Below are 25436 nucleotides of genomic sequence, written 5' to 3' on the forward strand. Positions count from 1 at the left end.
AACAGGATGCATCTTAAGAGCACACAAGCAATTGGCTGAGGTAATTGCAGGGCACTTGGCTATTATGTTTGAGAACTTGCGGAGATTGGGTGAGGTCCTAGATAACTAGAAAAATGCAAATATTGTGCCCAACTTTAAGAAAGTCAAGAAAAAATTCAGGTAATTATAGACCAGTCATTCTGGCCTCAGTACCTAGAAAGGTCATAAAGGTCATAGACCATAAATGGATCTATTTCTAAGTATCAGGAGGAGTATATAGTGATCAGGAACAGCCAACATGTGTTCATCAAGCGCAAGTCTTCAGTCTGACGAACTGATTGTCCTAGGAGACATTGCCTTCTATGGTAAAGTGACTGGCTCTATAAATATGATATAACTTGATTTTAGCAAAGCTTTTGGCATTATCATTAGTAAACTAAGAAATCCAGTCTAGATGAAAGTACTGTAGGTGGATACATAACTGATTGGATCATTAGTTAGATCATTACCTCAATCAGTAGTAATCAATGACTACATGTCTTATTGGGAGGAAGTGATTAATGGGTCTCCCCATGGGTCTGTCCTGGATCAGATATTGTTTAACCTCTTCATTAATAATTTGGAAGCAAATCTGAGAGGACACCAAGTTGGGTGGAGTTGCAGACACTCTGGAGATAGATCTAGGATTCAGAATGATCTGGATAAACTGGAGAAATGGCCTGAAATTAGCTGAATGAAAACCAACAAAGACAAGAACAAGGTCCTGCATTTAGGATAGAACTGTTACATGAACAAATAAAGGCTGGGGAATGGCTGGCTAGAAAGCAATACTGCAGAAAAAGATCTGGGGGCTATAGCGGACCATAAACTGAATACGAACCAACATTGGTCTTGTTGCAAAAAAAAAGCCAATAGCATATTGCGGTGTATTAACAGGAGTGTCAATTACAAGTCAAGTGAAGTGATTCTTCCACTTTACCCAGCACTGGTGAGGCCTCATCTAGGAAGCGGTCTAGTTCAGGGATCACGTTTTGGGCTCCACACTCCAAGAAAGACATAGAGAGATTAGAAAGAGTCCAGTGAGGAACAAGAATGATTAGATGTCTGGGAAACATGACTTATGGATAAAGGCCAAGAGATCTGGGAATATTTAGTGTGGAGAAGACAGAGGGAGGATTCGACAACAGTCTTCAAATACCTGAAGGGTGCTTATACAGAGGATGCTAATAAACTATTTTCTGTGGCTAGAGACAACTGGATAAGGAGCAATTGCATAAATTGCATAAACTGCAGCAAGGAAAATTTAGATTGGCTATTAAGAAAAGCCTTCTCACATGAAGGTGGTTAAGCACTGAAACAGGCTGCCTGGACAGGTTGTGGGATCTCCATCTACATCCCTGAGTTCTGAAGGAACTGGCAGAAGGGATCTCAGAGCCCTAGGCAATTATATTTATCAAGTCATGGGAAACATGAGGTACCAGAAGACTGGAAAGGGGTTAACATAGTGCCGTCTTATAAAAGTCAAAGAGGAGGATCTGGAGAACTGTAGTCCAGTTATCCTGACTTTTGTACTTGGAAAGTTACTGGAGCAATTTATACAAAGTCCATTTGGAATCATCTGGAGGAGGAAAAGCTGATCATGAACAACCAGCCCATACTGGCTAAGATCAAATGCCCAGAAACTGAATCAGCCAAAACCCAAGGCTACTAGACTTAGACTAAGCATCAGAAAAGAAGCAGGTGAAAGGAGTCTGCCCCCTCCCTCTCAGCCCCATAATTCAGTGGCTAGGGCTCTCACCTGGGACACTAGACATCTGGTTTCACTAAGTGAGGAGTTGAATTGAGGTATCCCAGCACAGTACTCCAATCACCATACCCCAGGTCATTTATTATTCACTTCCTTCTCCAGTGCTCCTTTGGAAATTGAGACACTAATATAGTCATTGGAAAAAATAGATGAAGGGCAGTGTAGGGGGAGAGCTTGTCCCTTACTGGGAGGAAGGGCCCCACCTAGACACCAGAGCCTCCTCCATTCCAGGCTAGAAGTCAGTGCACTGAGCCACATACCTGCTGGATTGTTCCTTTCCCCCTGGCTCCTGTACTGGTATCTCTCACAGACCTCTCTGTCATAGCTTCCCAGTGGGCTGTCTTCAAAAGAAGCACTAGTAAAAGGACTGGAAAATAGTTGACCTGTAGCATGGTGGCTAGAGTACTATGCTGGGAAGTCAGTCACTCAGGTTCAAAATACCTTTTGGTATGGGCATAGCCCAGAAGTTAGTTCTTTTTGCTTTCTAGGTAAGTATTTTAGTCACTGAACTATTTAGGGGAAAAGACAGAAGCTCACCTGTATGTAGCTGTCCATGTGCACGAGGCTATGCATGAATAGAATGTCAACCTGTATTTAAGTGGCATTTTTGTGACCTAGATGACCACGGGCCTGTCTACATGTCACCCTACAGAGATGCTGTTACTGTATTGTGCTTTAGTACTTTCTTTTGGAAGAACTAAAGCATGGCACAGTAACTGCCTGTACTGCACTGTGCGTGTGGCACATGATTAGTTTTAGCCGCTTCTTTGCTGTAGTGGCATGCTAAAATAGAGGAGCATGCTGTTACAGTGAAATAGCCGATGATCACATGTAGACTCATGTGATCGCTATGTCGCCATAGCATGTCATCTGGCAATGTACCACGTCACTATGGTGATGTAGGGTGACATGTAGACATGCCCCATGTAGACTGCCAAATGTAGAATGCCACTACTATAGCATACCAAGGTGATCAGAGGATCAGAAACAGCCAACATGGATTTGTCAAGAGCAAATCATGCTTGACCAATCAGACTTCCCCTTTTACAATAGGATTGCGAGGCAGCAGTGGGTGTGATATGCCTTGATTTCTGCAAGGGTTTTGACACTGACTCCCATAGCAGCCTCATTAGTAACCTAAGAAAATACAGTCTAGACAAAAGTATGGCAATATAGACAATTAACTGGCTAAATCATCATGCTTGAACCAGTTCAAACTGCCTGTGAGTGAGGGGGGAGTAGACCAGGGGTATCCTACTTTCTGGACAAAAGGCCTTACCCACTCAGCTACAGGAGCTAAAACATGGGAATGCAGTCTTCTTCCAGATTTACTTGCATACATGGCTGTGTACCTGCCCATCCGGTGCATAGCTTACTGTGCAAATTCAGTAGCTGCATACACTTCACATCCATGCTGCATGGGTAATAACATTGTAATCTGTATGTAAGTGCTGAAAACATCTTTTACATGACTATGTAGACTCCATTCAGGCACACACAGAGTAACTGCTTTCTGCTCTAAATGCTTGGTGCATGGTGCCATGTGTGAAATGAAATGGTGGATGTCAGTCTAGTTCAGATCCTAGGGATAAGGGACCAAATTCAAATTCAGACATGTGGAGAGCCTTTCCTGGAGAAGCAGCTCAGTTGAATTTTCCCTCTAGTGCTCTCATCACAGAAAGCATTTACAGAGTCAGGACCCTCAATGACAATCTCAATAGAGAACAAGAAATGAATGGTGAAGGAGAACAGAATTCCTTCACTGCTTCTGTTGAATTCTCCAGCCTAGGGCTGAAGCACATCATAAGGTTTGGAAAGCAAATTTGCACCTTCACTAACTATGTATAACCTCTTATACACAAAAGGCCAGCTCCTAGTTTGGTTGATGTCAGTGGGTAATCTCAGATCTGCCATTTTGCATAGATAGAAGCACTGGTTCTAGGACTGTCATTCAGATGCCATCATGCATTCCCCTTGCCTAGTCTCAGGATTCCTGGGTAGTCTCTTTCTCTTCCAACTATTTGTTTTTCTGGCAGCCTATCCTAGTGGAAGATGTAAAGACCTCTAAAGGTGGAGGGAAGGAAAGGTGAATGCTTTCACAAGCTTTACTTACATGTCCATGAAGGTCTGTGTTTAGCAGCATCAGGGCACAGGTAAGTGTATGAATCCCATCTGAAATTCAATTAATACATTCAATCAATTGTTAATTATATCTCTGCACACTGTTTTCTTCAGAGCAAATTGTTCCCTCTATTGAACAACCTGGGAAGATGAATTGTTTGTTTCCTGTCAAGGTTTTAATGGAATTTGATTTTACAACATATTCAATAGATTTGCTAGTTGGCAAAGAGGGAAAGAATTCAGACAATGGCAGAGATGTAGAAGAATGATTATTGGTATGCTGGTATTTTCTGGCTCTGGGCTCCGGTATCCATTTGTATAAAAACATTAATGAACTCTGTATTATTTTCTAATACATTTTTATATACCCTAACTTTTGATTGCTCTCTGGGTCAACATTGCATTTTGGATTGAAAACTTCTCCAAGCTATTCATTGTGATGCCTAGATCTTTCTTTTCCCAATGTTCAGTTAGTTAAATTAGTATCCAGAAATGTATGAATCATTATGATTGTTCCTTCCGATCTAGATTACGTCACATTTCAGTAACTATACTAATGCCTTTCCACTTGCTTGGACTCTCTAAAGTCCCTCACTGTCTTCTCCAGGATAGACTAACCTTAATAACTGTGGGTCATCTGCTACGTATGCCACTTCACTATTCATCCCTTTTTTTCAGATCATCATTAAATGTAGTAATTGACATAGTCTTTATATACAATCATGTAGAATCTCCATGTTACATGCCTTCTATATTGAAAATGGACTGTTTATTCTTACATTCTATTGTTTGCCTCTTGAAAAGTTTAGGACTCTGCCACTCACCCCTTGACTTAATGTCCTTAGTAACTTCTTCTTAAGAGTTTTGTTCAAAACTTGATGGAAATTCACAGTAGAGTATATCTATTTTTCCTTATTCCTTTTTTTTTTTTGTCAATATAATCCAAAACTGGAATGGAGAATGAAGCAGACACAATTTTGCTTTGCATAAGTCAATCTGATTGTCTCCATTAGGACATGAACATTTACATAATTACTCTGTCTTTATTTGTTACTTCTATCTGGCCTGCTATCACTTGAATAGGCACAACATTAGCTACCCCAGCTGGCTAGTTGAGTCACTGATTTAATACCTGGGAGAAATTTTACCATCTTTGAATTCTTCTTTGCCTGACAAAGGGTGTTTGGGCCTGAAAGCTTGCAAATAAAAAATAGCTTTTTTTGGAACTATCTAGTTGGTCTAATAAAATATATCACCTCTACCCAGAGTTTTGTCTACCTATGCTTTTGTGAGCATTTTATCTCCTTCATTCTTTGCAATGTCTAGACATGCACCATACAGCCACAATCTAAGAACAGATCATCCCTCCAGCCCTGTAGATAACGAGGCAAATACAAGGGGCAGGTCTAAATTACTCTTCTGCTGCACCCAGGAAAATGGCCACGGAGCATATCCCACCCACTCTGTGCACACTGGCTTCCAAGAAAAAGCGATGTCCTTTACCATGGATCAAACATGCACCAGAGCTCCTCTTAGTCTCCCTGTCTCAGGTGTGCTTATTGCTGGACACTCTGACAGTTACACTGATTCATTTCTTGGATTTGGTGTGCACAAAGTGGGAACAAGACATATTTCCTGGCAGTGCAACTAGGTGTGGCACAAACCAGTATACACAAGTGTCCACCCCTTTGTGCAGCAAGACCTAAGGACAGCCCTGTGCATATGAACCTCTTCACACATCACAAATGGGTTGAAGAGCAACAGAGAAGGGGAAGAATCATATCCCTGAAGGTAGGTAAAATGTTTTTATCTCTATCAAGCTCTTTTACTTGAACGCCTCTGTCTCCATGCACAAACACTGACTTCTGTGAAGCTTCTGTGCTATGTTTGCCCAAGGCATTCACAAATAAATGTTCCACAGTCACACGTGTGGAAAAGGATGCTGTCACACTGGCAGGCACAGAATATATTGTAAACATATAGTACAACTATACATGCATTGGCATTAACAGATTCAACAGAAAGTAACTTAAGATTCATATATGCAGATTCAACACATTTTCATATCTCACACAAAGAACATGGTCCTGTTTCTAAGTTGACTTGGATAGCCCAGCTGCGATTTCCCCTTACACGATCTAGGCTAGGGAGTCCTAGAGCAGTACAAAGTGGTGGGAGTGCTTGTGGACCCTTTCTGCAAATATGGACAATCATTGCTACGCAGTTTAACAGCATCAAAGGCCTCAAGTATCTGGAATAAGCCCATGTGCCAAGAGGACATGGCTGTTTCCTTGTTTATGATGAAACAGGTATGACTGAATGCATCAATGTCCCATTAATACAAAGCTATTTGCTGTCTCTGTGATGCTAGAATTAGGGAGCCAGCTTCTGAGACTTTTGCACAAGTTTTACCCACTCCAGATTTATGTAGATACCTGCTGGATCAAGTAGGACTGAGCAAAATCTAAGCCTGTAGGATTTGGTCTGCAATGAAATATCTAAGATCTCTGTGAGCATTCCCAAGTACAAATTAATAGAAATGCCTCTCTGCTGAGTGGAGTGGGAGAGAACATCACACAAACACACACACACACGAAAGGAATCCATCAAACTGGAATATAAAAATATACATATTGGAATAGCACCAATAAAAGCAATGAGATTGTTATGACTTAAAAATTGCTTGTGTCCATTAAGCTCGGCAGAGCAATTTGAAAGTTCACATGGTGCTAACCACTTTAGCTCTTTGGGAAGCTGTGAGGCAGATTTGAAAATTAGCTTCTCAGTTACAATTGGCATATTAAAAACCAAAGGAGGAAAAAAAACAATTGACATTTTTGAACTCCTTGTTGAGGGCAGCCAAGTGGCCTAATTTTCTAGCTCTGGCAGTGTCTGTGTGCATGTAAAAGTGATTGTATATGTGTGTGTGTGTGTGTACCCATGGGTATATGAGTGTATATGGATACCTAGGGGCAGAATTCAGTTTCATTTAGTAGATAATTATTATCCCCTTTAGGAGCCCCTTTATTGCCCCCATTGTAGGAACAAAGAAATGTCTGTGCATCTCCAGAGGGAGAGCTTCTCTGGCTAGAGCTGGGTGATAAATGGATTTTTTTTTTTCAAATAAGCTGAAATATTGGGGAAATATTGACTTGACTCAAATAGAAACGGACATTTTCCAAAATTTTTTGAAAAAGAAAATTTCATTTTGCTTCAGTCCAAATATTTTGTTCAACCTGAAATGAAATGCTAAGTCAAAACATTTAATCAGAAAAAACTGTCAGAGAACACTTCAGCATTTCCTAAATAAGACATTTCATTAAAAAATGTTAAAACATTTTGACATTTTAAAAAATATTTCCGCCATTTTTTGCCCAAAACTCTTCACAGAAATGGACCCAATGCATGAAAGATTATATTTCTAGCAGATTAACTAAATCAACCAATCTGTGTGTGTGTGTGTGTCTTTATGACTGAAGATCTGTGTGTATGTCTGTGCATGAATACAGCAAGGGCGGGCAGTTATTTCAGGCGGAAGACCACTTACCCAGTTTTGTCACGCTGTCGAGGCCCGCATGGGTATCCCTGCCCCTTGACAGGTGCCCCACCCCCTGGTCACCATCTTGAGACCTGTCCCAGGGCCAGCATTGGTGGGGCCCAAAGCGGGGCATAGGCTGGCAGGGGTCTGTGTGAGCCGGGCTGGCTGCACCAACAGGGAGAGGGGGGAGCTGGCTCAGCTCCATAGAGCCCCTGCTGGCTGGGACCCCACACTCCTGCCACCCTGCTCTAGGCCCCACTGGTACTGGTCCTGGGACACTGGTGTGGGTCCCATGCTCCCGCTGGTTGCTGCGCCTGTTCACTCCCAGTGCCCCCCCAACCCCACGGTACAGGCGGGGGGCAGCATGCAGCCCTGACCCCCTGCTCTCCGGCAGGAAAGGAGCTGGTGCTGAGTGCGGGGGAAAAGTGGCCCCACCCCTGCCCCAGGGCTGGCGCTCCCTGCTGCAGCTGCTCACAGCCCGCACGAGGCTGTCTTGAGAAGGCACAGGCAGCCCCATGCAGGCTGCGAGTTGCTGCAGTGTGGGGTGTCAGGCACGAGGTGGTTGAGGGGCTGCTTTTCCCCTGCACTGAGCACCAGCTTGTAACCCACCCCTGCTGCCAGCCTCGGCCCCATGCTGGCTCTGGGCTTGCCCGTTGGGGCTGTGCATGACGGCAGCAGCTGCGACCCCCCTGCTTGCTGCACCAGGCAGTGTTTGCTGCTGCTGCTGCCTGCCCAGAGCTTGCACGTTGGTCAGCCCAAAGGGAGCAGTGGCAAACACTGCTGGGCATGGCAAGCAGCAGGGCCACAGCTGCTGCTGCCATGCACAACCCCGATGGGTGAGCCCAGAGCTGGTGTGGGGCCCAGGCTGGCAGCAAGGCTGGGTTACAAGCTGGTGCTGAGCATGTGGTATGGGGAAGCAGCCCCTCCCCCACTCTGTGGCCAGCGCCCCACGGTGCAGCCACTCGCAGCCCACCTGGGGTTACCTGTGTCTGCTCAAGACAGCCCAGCATGGGCTGCGAGTAACTGCAGCAGGGAGCACCGGCCGTGGGGCAGGGGAGGGGCTGCTTTTCCTCACGCTCAGCATTTCCCCGAGCCACTTTTCCCCAGGTTCCTTCCCTGCCTGGTGTCCTCCCCTGCCTTCCCCTGGTCTTACCTGAGGTTCCCGCACCAGGGCAGCCACGTGATCCGGCTGGCGGGGCAGGACCAGGTGGGCCCTGCTGTTGTGGGAGCCCGCTGGGGCTTCCCCTTGGTCCTACTGCCCCTGGCTCCTGTCATTTTTGACAGGAACCAAGGGTAGATAAATATTAATTTTCTAAAATTTTTACGGGCCCCGCAGGCTGGATAGAATGGCCTCATGGGCCGGATCTGGCCCATGGGCTGTATTTTGCCCACTCCTGATATATAGAGACCTACATAATTTGCGGTCTTGCAGATTTCGTGGAAACTGTAAAATCCAGGATTGTCTATGAAATCCACAAAATCAACAACAAAAAAACCTTAATAAAAATAAAATGCTGGCTCTTCAGTGGGAGCCAGCAGCCCTTGCTGCTGGAAGGGGAAGGCACTAGCTGGTAGTGCAGCATGAAGGGCAGCAGACAAGATGGTGGTTGCCCCCTCGACCCTCCTCTCCCCCGCCAGGGCCCAATCAGCATGAAGGGACAGGGCAGCACAAAGGGTAGCCAACAATCAAGATGGCAGCCACCCCCTCGTCTCCTCACCCCTGTGGGTCTCTCTGTCAATGAGCGCTGAGTACCAGGGCTGCTGTGAAATTGTCTCTGCATGCTGTGAGAAGGCCGCAAAAAAAACCTGTCTCACTGTGATTTAGATAGGTCCCTAATCATAGGTGTGTTAAGTAACCTCATGGATTTGGACATCCTTTCCAACCTGCATTTATATCATTAATTGTTTAAATGAGCATTACCATGTAAGGTGCTATCCTGTTCCCTTCCTGGTTGACCAAGTATGCAGATTTGGTTATCTACAGGGCATTTTTTAGTGCTTATGTACCCAGAGGAATTTTATTCCTGGACATGTAGCTTTGTAGGTGTTGATGACTGTATGTGCCAAGGCTGAGCAACAAAATGAGACCCCATCTTTTCTGCCAATGAGCTGAGTGGTTAGGAAATCACCCAGGAAGACAAAGGTTTAAGTCTGCATGTCTCTTATTTCCCAGAACAATGCTCTAATCATCATGTGATGGGCCCACTGTTACCCAGTCCTTTGCCTAGTGGTCCTTTTGAAACTTCCCCCCTGGGCAGCCAGAATTGATGCAGTTTACCTTTTTTGAAACTGCTGAAAGTTTTAGCACAGGTACTCCACAAACACACTTTTAAGCAGCATGTTTGCTGCTTTCAAGCAGCAACAAACACATTGTTGCAATTACATCATACACATTCCCATCACAATATCCACACCTTGTACCACGCTCCTGTGCATCCATCACCATTGCTCTTGCCCATCAAAAAAAATGCACCTTTCCCCTTAACCCTAAGCTAATTCCCCTTCCCCTCACTGCTCCTCCCTCCCCCATCCCGTCTATTTCTTTCCCAGGCCTTTCAGTCATCGCTGTCATCACCATCATTGTTGCTTTCTTGTCTCTCATCATCTCCACCACTGTCAGCGTCGTCGTCATCATCACTGTTGTCATTCTCTTCCAGACTCTCACCCCTGAACAATCTGTGCCAGTCCATCCTCTTCCAGATGATTCCCACAATCTCCTCTCTGACATCTTTCACTGCTTTCTTGTAGTACCCCTGTATCTCACTTAGTCCCATTTTGACACAGGCCTCTATTGAGGCCCCCTGTCACCATCTTGAGGAGTACAAACACTTTCCTCCACATCCCTTTGGCAACAGGACAGTTCCACAGGAGGTGGTCGATTTGCTCTGTTTTCCATGGGCAGGTTACCCTGGGGCAGTATAATTGGTATCTCTGCCCCTCTCAGTCTTGCAGTGCTTGGAGTGCACTTTGGACTACTTGCCAGTTTACATCTCTGTGCTCTTACTTCAGATCCTTGCAGAAAATACTCTCCCACATGGCCTGGCAGCTGTCGCCAAGGAGTAGGTCCATAGTTGATGCCACATCCCGTTTCCTCACCACCTCCTGCATTTTGTGGTAGGTTGTTGGGCCTTCTTTCTGTAGGTCGTACTTGCTGGGGAACTGCTCCAGGGTTCTGTAGAACTGTAACAGTTCCCAGACAAAATAGTTGCAAAATAGTTCATGAAGCAGGCTGTTTTAGACTGCCCGGGTTGCCAGTTTGCAGATCACATATTTGGCCCAGAGGAAAAGCAGGATGTCCAGCATTCCTTGGCTCTCTCTCTCTGTTTAGTCCTGTACAAGGTTTTCCTTGAACCTTTTCTGGAGCCCCAGAAGAAGATGCACATGGTCCTCTGGATTCCATGGATGACTTACTCCTGGTGGGGTGGGGGAAGATTAGTGCAGCGTACAGAAGCACCTGTAGCAACACTGCCCTCATGAGCACCACATGACTTCCCCTCTCTCCCCCGCCCTCCATTGACAGGTGGCTCATGTACCATAGTCCCAATTTCTGTTTGACTTTGGCCTCAGTCTTTTCCTACAACAACTGTCTGGTTAGCTCTGGGTCAAAATCCACCCCAAGACTCTTCAACCCCCTCACAGGAGATGAAGACCCCCAGGGATGACAAGTCCCTGAACTTGCCCAGTACCAGGCAGGTGCTTTTCCTCATGTTGAGCTTGGCCTCTACCACCGCTCTGTATACCTGTGTGTGTTTCAGGGGTATAGGTTGTAGCCCTGTTTGTCTAAGGGCATAGGTAGACACAGTTCTTTGGGTAAATCTGATATCTTTTATTAGACCAACTAAAATAGTTGGAAAAATGCTTCTTTGCAAGCTTTCAGGTACAAACACCCTTTGTCAGGCTGAAGAAGTGTCTGCAGTTGATCTGTGCTCTTCCTGGATGGAACAGAAGCCAGAGGCCAGTATGCAGGTAAGAAAGCCAGTCAGTGAAAATGTAAATTGAGGCAGTCAATATATTTTATTGATGGCATCTTCATCATTTGGACGGAAAACCTGCAATCTCTGATTGATTTCCATCAGAAATTCAACAATCACTACCCCTCCATCAGACTAACTCTTGGGATACTCGGTTATAGGTTTTCTCCAGGTCGAGGTTCAGCATGGCAGTGATCTGGCCCCTCTTCTGCTGTTATTGTAGTACTTCCCATAGCTGCAGAAGGGCTCTCTGGATCTGTCTTCTCAGCACTGTGCATGTCTGGTCTTCATGGATTACCATCCCTATAACAGATTTAAGGTGCCTGGCCAACACTTTGGCCAGCAGCTTATAGTCAAAGTTCAGGAGGGTTATCCCTGCCCCCACCTCATGAGTGGAGCCGGGTGTTCTTGCCATGAGTTCTGGGATCCTCTAAAAATTTATATGCAGATGAGGCACAGAGCAACCTGATCTGGCTCCACCTTATGGAGGGCAGGGCCACACTAACCATATGCGACAGGCTGATTGGGAAAAAAAGTCATCTTGTATTCAAGTAAATGTGGTATATACCCGTGTGCAAGCAGCAGTGCTTCCTATCTCTGTATCCTTAACAGATTTAGTACATAATTAGGGGCCTCCCAGCAACTGCAACAGGGTCCTGAAGCTGACAGAGACAGTACAAAAATACTGAACATTAGTGCCTTGTCAGATCAGAGCCATCTCCAGGGGTTGGTCACAATCTCTTCCTCAGTGATGCTCTGTCAATGCTGATTTTATAGCTAAGCCCAATTCACAATATGAAGGGCCAAAGGAGCAGTTCAGGAATGCTTCTCACCACTTCTAAGTGATTGGAGCTTTTTACTGCTTTCAGTCTTCAAAACATTTAGCCTCACCAGGACGCTTATTAGGAAAAAAGCATTCACTGTACTCCATATACAGTATTGACAACTAACATGTTCCATTCTGATTCAGGGAAGTCACTGTCCACTAGGGCTGTGTGAAGCTTTGGTTGCTGATTTGCTTCAGAAGAGATTTGGCCCAATTTGGTGGCTGAATCTCCAAATCCGAATTGAATTGGGACCAATTAAAAGGTCCGAATCGATTAGAAGCTCTCCGAATCAATTTGGAAAAGATTCAGAGAGCTTCAGTGATTCCCTGCTCACTGCAGCAGAGAGCTGGACCTGGACTCCATGCTGGTAAGTAGGGGGCGGGGGGACTGGAGGAGGGGGAGGGGACCATGGCGGGACCCCTGCCAGGCCCCATCCCCTGCTTGCTTTCCCAGCCCTGCTGAGTGCCCCCTGACCTCTGCCCACTTCCCCAGCCCTCGCATGGCTGCCCTGCCCGCTCCAGCTCCTGGCTGTTTAAAAGAAAGCCCCCACTCACTGGGTGCTGCCAGGTGGGGGGAGGGGTGATCCCCACTGCCTCCTATGCAGTGCCATAAGCCCCCCGCCTACTCCTGCCCACTCTCCCAGTCCCCCTCATGGCTGCCCCACCCAGCCCCAGGTCCTGGCCCTTTAAAAAAACAAACAAAAAAAAAAAAGCCCCAACTCACTGGCTATTGCAGCAGTGGGGGGCAGCGAGGATCGCCTCCCCGCTTGGCAGCAGCCAGTGATTGTGGCTTTTTTTTCCCAAAGAGCTGGGGCTGGGCGGGGCTGGGAAAGCAGACTGGGGGTGGGACCTGTGTGATTTGGGGATTTGGCTGATTTGGCAGCAGCCTAATCTCTGAATCAGATTTGGCTGAATCAATTTGGGACAGTGATTTAAATCACTGAATCGAATCACTGTCCCCCGAATTGTCCGAATCTGAAGCAAATACTAGCTGCTATGCACAGGCCTACTGACCATGTCTTCTGCACTGTTTTCTTTTTGTTTCAGGACCTCAGTCACTAAAGGAGCAAGGGCTCCGTTGTACTCGGCCTTGGTGAGGCCACAGCTGGAGTACTGCATCCAGTTTTGGGCTCCACAATTCAAAAAGGATGTGGAGAAGCCTGAGAGAGTGCAGAGGAGAGCCATGCGCATGATCAGAGGTCAGGAAAACAGACCCTATGATGAGAGGCTGAGAGCCATGGGATTTTTCCGCTTGGAAAAGCACAGGCTCAGGGATGACCTGATGGCTACCTATGAGTTTATAAGGGGTGTTCACCAGGACCTGGGGGAACGTTTGTTCACCAGAGCGCCCCAACGGATGACAAGGTCGGATGGTTATATACTCCTGCAAGACCGTTTCAGGCTAGACAAAAGGAAGAACTTCTTTACTGTCCGAGCCCCCGAGCTCTGGAATGGCCTGCCACCAGAGGTGGTTCAAGCACCTACTTTGAACATATGATCCCAGCTGACTTCCTGGCCCTGGGGCAGGGGGCTGGACTTGATGATCTTCCAAGGTCCCTTCCAGCCCTAATGTCTATGAAATCTATGAAAAGGGCCCTTCTCGCTTGCAGGCTGTGCAAAAGAAAAGTGGACAACCTCATACTTTCTTTAGCTTATTCCACTTAAACTTCCTGATCAGACATGCACATAAGGGCCAACAGTTCATCATAGCAGTACCAACCAACCTAAATCCAGAGGAAAGGATCACTCCATAGGTGATCATCAGGAATCCTGGTTTTCTTTGTTTAAAAATCACAAATTCTCTGATTAAAACCCCCCACAATCCACGTTTTTCCACAATTAAAATGAAATGCTACACTATATACAGATATCAGATGAACCCAATGTTTTATTGATATATTTGCAATTTTAAAGCAATTTGGAGGCCTACCAGTGCCTCAATCACTATAATCAAATACATTCTAAATACCTATACATTTTGGCATTTGATTTTGGGTTTTTTCTCATGAAGAATCAGAGCTCTCCCTCCCCCCTTCGCTCACCATGACATGGGTCCAGCTGCGGCTGTCCCCCCCACGTCTTTGTGGTGCTGAGTAGCCCTAATATGCTGGTGCACTGCCCATGCCATTGCTCCCGACTCACAAGCCACAGCTCCCCAGCCCTACTGGTGCCCCTCTCTCCTGACCTACAGCCCCCTAGGCCCTGCTGGTGCCTCTTACTCCCAGCCCACAGCCCCCTAGCCCTTACTTGTGCCCCTCACTCCCCTCCCACAGCCCTCTGGCCCTGCTTGTGCCCCTCACTAGCTACCCACAGCCCACTGGCCCTGTGTTTTTCTCTCATCACCCATAACTCCCTGGCCCTGCTGGTGCCCCTCATTCCCAAACCACATCCCCCTGGTATTGCCAGTGCCCATCTCTCCTGATCCAAAGTCTCATACCCCCTCCGCCCAGCCCTGCTGGAGGGGGCCCCCAGCTGCCAGAACTATGGGGCCAGGGACCTGCTTCCCCCCAGCCCCCTGGCTGTTGCCTTTGGGAGGTGGTGGCTGCTGCAGCCTGAGCAGAGCATGGAGCCTGGCTCCCCCTCCCCCACGGGCAGCACAGCTGGAGCAGAGCACATGGAGGATGGGAATGGCTGCTGCAGGCTGCCCACTGTGGGCTTGGGGCTCCCTGCCTTGCTTCTCTCCCCCTGGGGGGCCCCAGGGCCCAGCAGGCAAGACCCAGTGTGGGATGGCAGAGTGGGTTAGGGAGGCTTGGTTCTGTGCCAGGAGCCCCACACCACCATTGTGAGTTGTCCCCTGACCACCTGGCAGTAGCAGGAGGCACAGCTTCATGCCACCATCTTCGCTGCTGCCGGGCAGCAGGGGGCACCTCACCATGGTGGCACAGGGCTCCTGGAAGCAGCAGCAAGCCTCCCTGCCCCTCTCTGCCCCAGGGGCGATGCATAGGGGGTACATGCGGGTGCATGTGCACCCCCTGAGCGTGGCAGTGCACCCCCTAGAAAAAGGCGGTGCTAATGGCGTCTGCAGGTGGTCCGCAATCCCTGCTGGCCGCACCACTGCTGCTGGTGGCAGCTGCGGGTGGTCAACAACCCTTGGTCAGTGCTTGCCACCCCACCCCACCCCACCCCACCCCGCTGCCGACAGTGCCAGCAGCGTCTGCGGGAGCTCCCTGCTCACCACTGCTGGGCTTCCATTGCCATGCTCCCGCCACCACCATGCCACCGCAGCCACCAGGGGCAGGAGTTGTTCATGCTCTGCCCTACCCTGCCCTGCCACTCTGGCTCCTGCTTGCTGGGCTGTGGAGGCCTCTGGGGGGAGGGCAGCAGGACAGGGAACCCCGAGCCCACAGTGGCCAGTCCACATCCAACCCTGCCCCATGCCCAAATCTGAAAAGTACATGCCCCTCATGCCTCCCCCAGGCATGAGTACAATGGCGGGGAGCCAGCCACCACTACCCCCTGGATGAATCACTCACAGCTCCATTCTGTTCCCTTCCTGGGCACTGCGGCCACACATTCCTGCCTCGGCTCCAGTCCCATCCACCACCCTGGCTGAGCAGCATTCCCAGCCCCTGCCCTGCTCAACTTCCTCCCACCCTCGTTACGGGGGCCTCAATCCCCACCCCAGCTTAACTGTGCGGCGCTGCAGGAGCTGTTGTTCTCATGCTGCCTGGCTGCCACATGCATGTGTGTGTGCACACATGCATGTGGTGCCTCCTGCCTGATTGCCCACCTCCCATTCCCTCCAGCCCCTTTTAGGCTGGAACTCTGCCAGTTTGCAAGGGGAAACCTGCTGTTTCCCATGTTTTTCTCCTTTAAAAAAGAAAACCCATGTTTTACTGCATTTTTCCGTGGCAAACAGAAAACCCACATCCCTGGTGATCATGAACTATGGTACCAGACCTCTCTATTCCATGGTTCAAATTAAAAAAAAAACCTTTCTTTCCAGTGCCAATAGGGAATCCACTGTCTTAACCCTGGAGAGACTGATCCCTCCAGGACAGGTTAGAGGTTCTGCATGGAAAGTTTGCATTGACTCAGATTTTAGGATGTCACAAGCAGTGACACCTATCCAGTGCTAATTAGTTAGTTTCCTTGTGTTGTCACAAAGGTTAAATGACTTGCCTGAGTTCACTTAATAGAGCCAGCAGGGAACCTGGAAGGCAAGTATTTTTGGGAAGGGTAGAACAAAAGCAGTCAAACGCATGATGTCATTACAAAAGAACATGAAAAAATGTGAGAAAGGGAATTTACCATATTTCCACGACTGTCTATTATTTCCCTTGCCATAATTCCCACCCTTCATTCAGTGGAGTCTTCAAGAATCCAGGTTACTTGTTTAAGTGACACATGTCAAAGAAAATCTTGCTGTCCCACTTCCTTATCTTCACAACTAGCAGTTGTGTCACTTCTAATCCAGTACAAATGTATTTTGTTTTTAAATGTGCACTGTAATGTACATTATGCTCATTCACATAAAAGAGACAAAATCTACATTATTTTCAAAGGCCATTAGCATTAAATGTACAGTTACACACATACAACAGTTTGGGGGGATATATTTGTGCCCAGCAATGAATTCCATCTGATTTTCTGAACACTATTTATGTTTGTAACAGTCTTTGTGAATTAGTTTATCTACTTTGTATAGAGAACCTGGCATATAGTGAAGAACAGTGTCTAGGAAGGTGTGACATGAGCAAAGGCCCATCAGTGTTTAATAGCCCTTTCTTCGTAAAATAGTGGTCTTACTACCAACATAACCACTGCCTTTTAAGGGCTCCCTCCCAACCCAGAAGGACTGAAGCATGGAAAATCCACCCAATAATAGACTAGTTTTAGATGTGACGCTCTATAAGCAAAGGGAACCAGGCCACTGCTGGAAACAAAAGACACAGCTGGAGGAGTGAAGACAGAAGGGGTTTTGTCCTTGCCAAGAGTAATGGCCAAACCCAAAGATTCTCAAGAGCGATGAGGAACCTGACAGGGAAACTGTATTCAGTTGTTTGTTGTTTTGTTACTCTTAGATAGTACGGGAGAGTTAAGTGTGTGTGTTTGAGAAGTTGCTCACAAAGCCTCTGTTTCTTATTTTATCTGCCAAGTTTCCATGAAAAGTTTAACTACAAACCACAGTGCCCATCAGGGTGGAGCTCTAGGAAGCATGCATAAGTGACTTGCAGGGAAGAATGGAAGTTTTAGTGCTCGTCTCAGACCTTAAGCCAAGTGAACTAAGTAGTCCCCTGCTTCAGGCAATGGACCAGTTATGGAGTTAGCACCCCAAAAGTGTTCCTTGAAGGTCAGTATCAGAGACAGGGTCAGAATTTAACCCAGACAAAGCTATCTGGGAAGTGTTTAGATCCAAATGTTGGGTCTAATAGATTAGACTGATGGCAGTCTGCAGCCATTGACCTAACGACTTACACAAGTATGTTATTACTGACTGCACAGCATAAGCCAATGTCACCAAGTAACTGTAGTGTGTCATGTTCTGGAGAGTGCCCTTCTAGGAAGCCAACTGCACACAGTATGTTGTGTTCCATGTATTGTACATCTTGTCCTGTGTTTGACCTGAGCTCTCTCAAACATTTGAAAAATACCTGCTTCTGCAAATTAGTGTTCCTAAATCAGAGACTTGATTTACTAGCATTTTAGTCAGTGAATGTACACTTGTACATTTAGTCAGTGAATGTACAATTTACCATAAGAATATTCTTTCTGGTAATTGGCTAAGAAAGGGAGGAGCTGCTTAGACACTATACCAGTTTCTTATTAAGTGATTATAGTATTGTTAAAGAGACACTTGTTGATCCATTTAGGTTCGATATATAGAGCCTGAGTTTGCCAGATGTACTTGTACTAAGTATTGTTTACTCACAAAAGCAGTTCTGAAAGCACTGCTCAAAAGAAAATTATTTGATCCTTACATTTTTTAAGAACAACATTTTCAAAATCTATTGCCAGGAGAATCATTCCTGTTCAACTGCATGAACAAGCAAAACACCTAATTCCAATAGCAACAACCGCAAAGTTAAATGTCCCTTTGCAGTGGCTGTTATCAAGAGTCCTATAAGGTGAAATTCCAGCTCTTCAGCCTCCATCCTCATGGTCTAAAGCCCCATCATCTAACTGCACTTGTGCAAATATCTTCTCCTAAGGTCTGTTTTCCTCTCTATGGAAAGCAGTAATGTCTGGACTAAATGATGAAGCTGTGAAACTCATGTTCACAGGGTTGTCCAAACTTCTGCTTGCCAACTGTGCTCTGGGCATTTCGTTTTGCATTACCTTTATCTTGTATGCAAAGTCCAAACATCTTCTGCCTGGTCTCATCTGTTTACTGGGGATAACTTTAATAAACATTTCAAACAGAAAAAATCCCCACCCCCTCCAGGCTGTTTTTATAGTTTGCTGGAATAGTGAGCACAGATCAATGGGAGTGCCAATATGTTCATTCACTGGGAAGAGGAAGTTGTTCATATTGCAAGTGTAACTATTTACTCTGCAAAAGGGGATGACAAATACAGGCAACCCCCGCTTAATGCTGTTTCACTTAGCACTATTTTGCTATAATGCTCATTTTAAATTAATACCTGATTTCACTTGCGGTAGCCATCTTGGGTCGTCAAATACATTCAGTTTTGCTTAACGCTTGTTTTGCTTTATGCTCAGTTTTTCAGGAACCAATTAAGAGCGCTAAGCGGGGGTTGCCTGTATACTAACAGAAATGTTGCGTGTGAAATATTGCATCATGCTACGAAACTCATGTGCACTACCACCATCTATAATGCCTTCTAGGGCTGTGGCAAAAAGAGAATTGAGTTGTCCAAAGCCAATTCTTTTATACTTGTAAAACACAAACCTGAAACATTTCAATGGGGAAGAGGAGAGGGCATTTTTACTTTCAGGGTTTTTTAATTTACCTTACAATTTATTCTTGAAAAGTCATTTTTAAAATTAAGATTCAAAATATTCTGCTTTGATAACAGCAAAATGAAATATTTTGACATTCCAAAAATGTATTTTTGTGGCTAAAATTATACACCAAGTTTACCACAAATTCACAAATAGTTTTGTTGTCTCAAATTTGGAGGTTTTTGGCAAAGTTGTGCACTTAAACATTACCCATATGTGCCTCCTTTTGCTGTGCTTATCACCACCTGAAGTGTGGACAACTCCTTTATGTAACATGCCAGTAACATCCACTAATCATTTATTAACCACATTTTATTTATGAATGCCCCCTTATGTGAGGCCTGACTTTCAGAAAGTTGTTCACACTATGAGAGTCAGTACCCATCAGCAATTTGCAGAGTACCAGCACGTGCTCTCCCAGCCACTAGTGATTCCCAGACTGCAGTTTGGGACTTCAGATCTTGTCTATAGCACATATACACTTCTGGACGCACGTGGTGAGCAGGTTACACTACAGTGTGTTGAGTTACGGCAAGGTGTCAGAAGAATCAGGTACCTTCTGAAGTGCTCTCCTCTGGGTTGCACTGGCAGTATCTCCGGGAGAAGTGAATCAGCACACGCTCCCGTTCTTGGGTTTCTCCCATCAGAGGGAATGCTTTTAAGAATGTTCTGCAAATAGAAAATGGCATTTAAGTTTAAAGGTCTAGAGGGTTAGGGCCAAAACTGGAGTTTTGTCGATGTTTTCAGGCAACGTGCCTAGTAGCTGTGTGAAAAGGTTGTTTGTGAAACTTTAAGAATCAGATTAAACAAACACTTATCTGTGATGGTTTAGACAGATGATACTACCATGAGCAGGAGGTGGGACTAGATGACCTTGTGAGGCCCCTTCTAGCTGTACTTCCCTATGATTCTATGAAAGCTGGAGCCCAAGTGCTCAACCTGATCTATGGGAAGGGGGAAATATGCTAAATCCTTGGAGCGGTTGTGGAACATTGTGGTCTGTGGAGTACTGCCATGGACTATGTACCCTTTCACGCTGCTTTGCACTTTGTTGCTCTGTTTCTATTTGTATCTTGTGTGCTGCAAGGCAAAAAGTCCTCAGGCAGCTGGGCTCTGTGCCATGAAAGGGTACATACTTCCAGCTCAGGTCCCTGAATCCAAGCTACTCTTTGCATAGTGGAATGGGCCTCAGCTTTGCTTCAAAGAGTTGCAGAGCCCTGCAGTAAACTGGAGAATTATTTAATTCACTCTTGTTTTCGAATGAGAGATGGACTCCAGCTAGAATGCTAGATTCAACCCCCTTCCAGCTCTGGGAAATGTGGATTCAATTCTGCATATCAGGCCCATTTTCAGACGAAACATATTGAGCTGATTATTACATCGAGGTAAATATTTAACCACAGCTTGGATTCTTGTTGCAACAACAGATCTGTCAGTCTCCAGCTGTCATTTCATGTACAACCAGACATCAAATCTTAATTGAATCAAGGGACCTGAGCTTCATGAGAAATGGGTGAAAAACACATGGACCACATGATTTAATTAATTTAATATCAGCTTACCTGAGTGCTTTGTCAAGTGCCAGCCCAGTGAAGTCAAAGAAGCTGAGGTATTCTTCTGCTACCAACTTGCTAAATTCATTACTGTAATTAAAGAGGGAAGAGTCAGCTAATTCAGAAGGGACAGGGACACTTTAAAACAGGACCATCATCATCTCATCTGTATCACACAACTTTTCCATGAGGTGTTTTCAGAAATATTTTAGTATCTAAAAGTCAGTTCTCCAGCCTTAAATTCTTGAAAACAGACTTTCCAAGACACAAGACAGTAAGATGGGCAATTCCCACTTAAAGTCAGTGGGAGAGACATGACAACTCATTTGCACCTGTGGAATTCTGCCCTTGTATTGCCTACATACAGACCCAGAAGTTTCTGGGACCTAGTGGTCTCAGGAAAAGCCTCTGCCATTCAAGCTAAGGTAGCTAGCGTCAGGGGGTGCTTGTACGTGTGATGGGTTTAGTACTCAGAATTTTATTCTATGCCACCTAAATTAAACAGTGGGTTTTTAACTGCAACACAACATTTCAATTTTTCTGTCACATTATTGAGAGGGGCCCGATTCTTTTTTTTTTTTTTTTTGGTGCTGGATCCTCCTGCAGTCAGGGGGTGAGCTGCCAGTGGCCCAAGCAGCCCCTGAGCTGCGAGGGGCCTCAGTCCTTCCCTCTGCAGTGGTGGTGCTCTCTGAGACTGCCCAGGTGGGCTGCAAGGGGGCTGGGGGCTGCCCCAGCTCATAGGCAGCACCCAGCTCATCCAACTGTTCCCCGAGCCAGCCTGCTGGAACCCCACTGGGTGCTGCTCCCCAGGTGGGCTCAGGGAACAGTTGGATTGGGCAGGGTGCTGCCTCTGAGCCTGATCCTTTTTTTTCAGTGGCACCTGCCTGCCTGCCTCTCCTGCAGCTGGAGGGTGAGCTGACAGCTGCATCATTGCAACTATATACAATCAGGATGTAGTTTAGTTTGAATTATGCAAACTCATTTGAAACCCCCAAAATTCATGCACGTGTACAGCATGACACCATTAAACCACATAAAATGACGTTTTTGTCATGTGTACATGGTAATGGCGTCACATGTATAAGCACCCAGGTAGTCTAAATCAGGGTCTTTTTCTTGCAAGGGCCAGCCACTAGAGGGAGACATGATTACATGCAGAAGGTTGATACAGTGTGCTTGTTGAGCTTGTTCTGAAGATGTCCTGTATAGGTATGTATATGCAGAGGTACACAGCTGGGACCTAGAAAATACTAGCACAAAACCGTTATGCCCATTATGTTCAATGGGTAAGAAAAAATGCTGGCGGAGGAAAAGAAACATAATAAAGCATCTGTGGTGATGGCGAGGTGCAGTATCTGGTAGGGGGTGAGGAAAGAATTAGGAGCTGAAGGAGAAAAGAAGTTTAGGCAAGTCCTCTCCCCCAAAGTGTGAAGCTGACAGTGCAGTTCTATCTCTAGCACGAACACATTTAATTAGGAACAATTTGCTATATCGTATTTTAATTTTCATAGACTTGTGGATGCTAAGGCTAGAAGGTATCAATCAATCACCTAGTTTTACTTCCTATATAACTCAGACCACTGAATTTTACTCCTTTACTGATGTGCCAAGATGGAGAACCCCTCACATCCCTTGGGAGATTTTTTTCAAATGGTTAATCACCCTTACTATTAAAACATTTATGCCTTGCTTCTAATTGGAATTTAACTCCCAGCCATTGGTTTGTCTTATGTCTTCCTAAGCTAAATTAAAGAACCCTTTGGTATCCAACATTTTCTTCATGGAAAAGTATTGATACACTGTAATCAACTAACTTTTTGATCTTTTTGATAGGCTAAACAGATAAAGCTAATTAAATCAATCTTAAATTAAACTTCTGGAGGCCGAGCCACTAATTGCTGCTGAGAGGGCAAAAGAGGTTTCTGGGGAAGGGCAAAAAAGTTTTCCCCTAAACCCACTGGGTTTAGGGGAAGAGTATCCAGATCACTGTAGCTGTTTCAGCACCCTGGGCAAAATGCATTTTGCCATCCTCCTTCCTCCACATTCTTCTAGTCAACCACCAAAACTGAAGAGTGGATGCTGTTCATGAATCTGCTCCAGAAATGCTAACCCTCCAATTCTGCTCTTGTGGGTAATTCCCCAGCTAGTCCATAGGACATACAGCCACAATCCAAGAAAAATCAGAGAACCATAAACAAGGATTGGAATAAACAACAAACAGCAAATCCTCTCAAAGTTAGAATGAAAAAAAAAGAAAAGCACCTCCCACTCCTCTTTATGCAGAAATACGTTTCTCAGTGAACGCATATGGTACATATTTCCCATAAAGTTCCTTTGAAAGATTTTCATAGAACAAGATGCAAAGTGATCTCAATAAGCCATATGCTGATTACAATAAGCTGTTGCAGGGTATTACAGGATATTGATGCATGTTATAGCTATTGGGAAGCTCTCTGCTGCAATATCCCCAGCTGCACACCAAGGACCAGATCCTATGCCACCTATTAGATGCATACATGGACTTAGATGCCTAAATGAAGTTTTACTGTACCCTGTTCAAGCCACTGAAAATCCAGTAATACATCTTAACTTTTGTAATATATTGTCCTCCTACCCTTAAGAATGAATCACAAGGAAGAATCAAGGAGGAAAAGGACCTATCACTTTGTGTATCCACACATTTTCAGGGACTTAAGCAGGGCAGAACAGAATCTGACTGGAGACCTAAGTCCACTTATATGCCTAATAAATGGAATAGAATCTGGCCCAATGCATACCATGTCATGGCCTATTGTTGCACAACTGCGGATGATGCCCAGTAAAAGGCAGGAAGTACATAGTTCAGCTTCTAATTCCCAGCTTCAGTTTACAGGCCCAGTGAAAAAACAGGTATTTTAGCTTGAAAAATGTAGCCAAATTGCCATGAGAGCCACTGAGGGCAGATAACCAGGGGACCTATTTAACTTGTATAGGGTCAACTTTCACTGACTATAGGGTTTCATTTTAAAGCAGGCTCCTCCTGTGTCTGCAAAACATCACAAAGATGTCACTGTCAGATTTGCAATTGCAGCTGAATCTAGTGCTCCATTTCCAGGTCCTGTCCATTAAAGTCTAATGACTTTTCAGTCAGGGATGGAGGAGGAAAAGCAATGCCATCCAGCCCCAAAGGGCATCATTTGAAAAGGCTTTTGATACCCAAGTAGCTCATCAGCTGTTTGATGGTGCAATCATATCATGGCGTTTAATATGACTTTACAAATTAACAAGAGAGTCTTTGGGGATAATTTAGCCAGAAAATAAGCACCACATTCTAATTGTAAAAAACCATGCTGAGTCACATGCAGTGTTATTCTGCTGTGAATTCTAGGACAAGATTTCACACAGACTCCTAAGTCCAGGTCAGAGATCTGCCTGCCGTTCGGGCAGCATATAGGGCCCTAAATGGCTCTGAGGAGACAAGGTCAGATTCCCCTGGTATAAGCACTGCATTGGGCAGCTGTAAATGGTCCTTTCATAATGACAACCCCACTTTCACATCATGACATGGGGTGTGTTTGAGGAATGACCTAGAAGGCCATTGGGAAAATCAAGGGGTTCGGCAGGGAGGAGGAACCTGCCTGCCACTATTGCTGTTCCTAGCGTAGCCCAGCTGGAGCAGAGCAGGAGCAGCTCTGAAGTCTCCCCTCACTTCCCTGACATTTGGGAGCACTCAGAGAAGTGGGCAGGGAAGGGGAGGTGCCTTTGAGCACGCAGGGGAAGGGAGGAGGGGTTCTTATCCAAGTCAGGGATATAAAAAAGCTGCTCCCACAGTTTCATAGTTTCATCATTTGTAGGGTCAGAAGGGACCTGAGCAGATCATCAAGTCCGAACCCCTGCCATGGCAGGAAAAAGTACTGGGGGTCAAATGATCCGGCAAGGTGTTCGTCTAACCTCCTCTTAAAGACCCCCAGGGTAGGAGCCAGCACCACTTCTCTTGGAAGTTGGTTCCAGATCCTAGCCGCCCTGACTGTGAAGTAGCGCCTTCTGATGTCTAGTCTGAATCTACCCTCTGCCAGCTTGTGACCATTATTTCTAGTCACTCCTGGTAGTGCTCAGGGGAACAGGGACTCCCCCAATGCCTGCTGGTCCCCTCTGACTAGTTTGTAACAGATCCCCCCTCAGCCTTCTCTTGTGGAGGCTGAACAGATTCAGGTCCCGTAGCCTCTCCTCGTAGGGCCTGCCCTTCTGCCCCTGATCATGCGAGCAGCCCTCCTCTGGACCCTCTCCATGTTATCCACATCTCTCCTGAAGTGCGGCGCCCAGAACTGGAAGCAGTACTCCAACTGCGGCCTGACCAGTGCCGCATAGAGAGGAAGGATCACCTCCTTGGACCTGCTCGAGATGCATAGATTCATAGATGTTAGGGTCGGAAGGGACCTCAATAGATCATCGAGTCCGACCCCCTGCATAGGCAGGAAAGAGTTCTGGGTCTAGATGACCCCAGCTAGATGCCTATCTAACCTCCTCTTGAAGACCCCCAGGGTAGGGGAGAGCACCACCTCCCTTGGGAGCCCGTTCCAGACCTTGGCCAGTTGAACTGTGAAGAAGTTCCTTCTAATGTCCAGTCTAAATCTGCTCTCTGCTAGCTTGTGGCCATTATTTCTTGTAACCCCCGGGGGCACCTTGGTGAATAAAACCTCACCAATTCCCTTCTGTGCCCCTGTGATGAACTTATAGGCAGCCACAAGGTCGCCTC

At 46.1% G+C, this 25436-nt stretch overlaps 1 protein-coding gene across 1 annotated transcript in view; it reads right to left on the minus strand.

The window, feature by feature from the left end:
• PSD2 (pleckstrin and Sec7 domain containing 2) overlaps positions 1-25436 on the minus strand; it is a 148942-nt gene that overhangs the window by 77341 nt on the left and 46165 nt on the right. The window contains exons 4-6 of the mRNA XM_014520806.2: positions 20711-20791; positions 19705-19817; positions 3900-3958 (exon numbers count right to left, since the gene is read on the minus strand). Coding sequence (XP_014376292.2) covers positions 3900-3958; positions 19705-19817; positions 20711-20791 — 253 coding nt within the window. The remainder of the gene's footprint in view (positions 1-3899; positions 3959-19704; positions 19818-20710; positions 20792-25436) is intronic.

The sequence above is a fragment of the Alligator sinensis genome, unplaced genomic scaffold (assembly GCF_000455745.1).
Source record: "Alligator sinensis unplaced genomic scaffold, ASM45574v1 scaffold156_1, whole genome shotgun sequence".
Classification (NCBI taxonomy): Eukaryota; Metazoa; Chordata; order Crocodylia; family Alligatoridae; genus Alligator; species Alligator sinensis.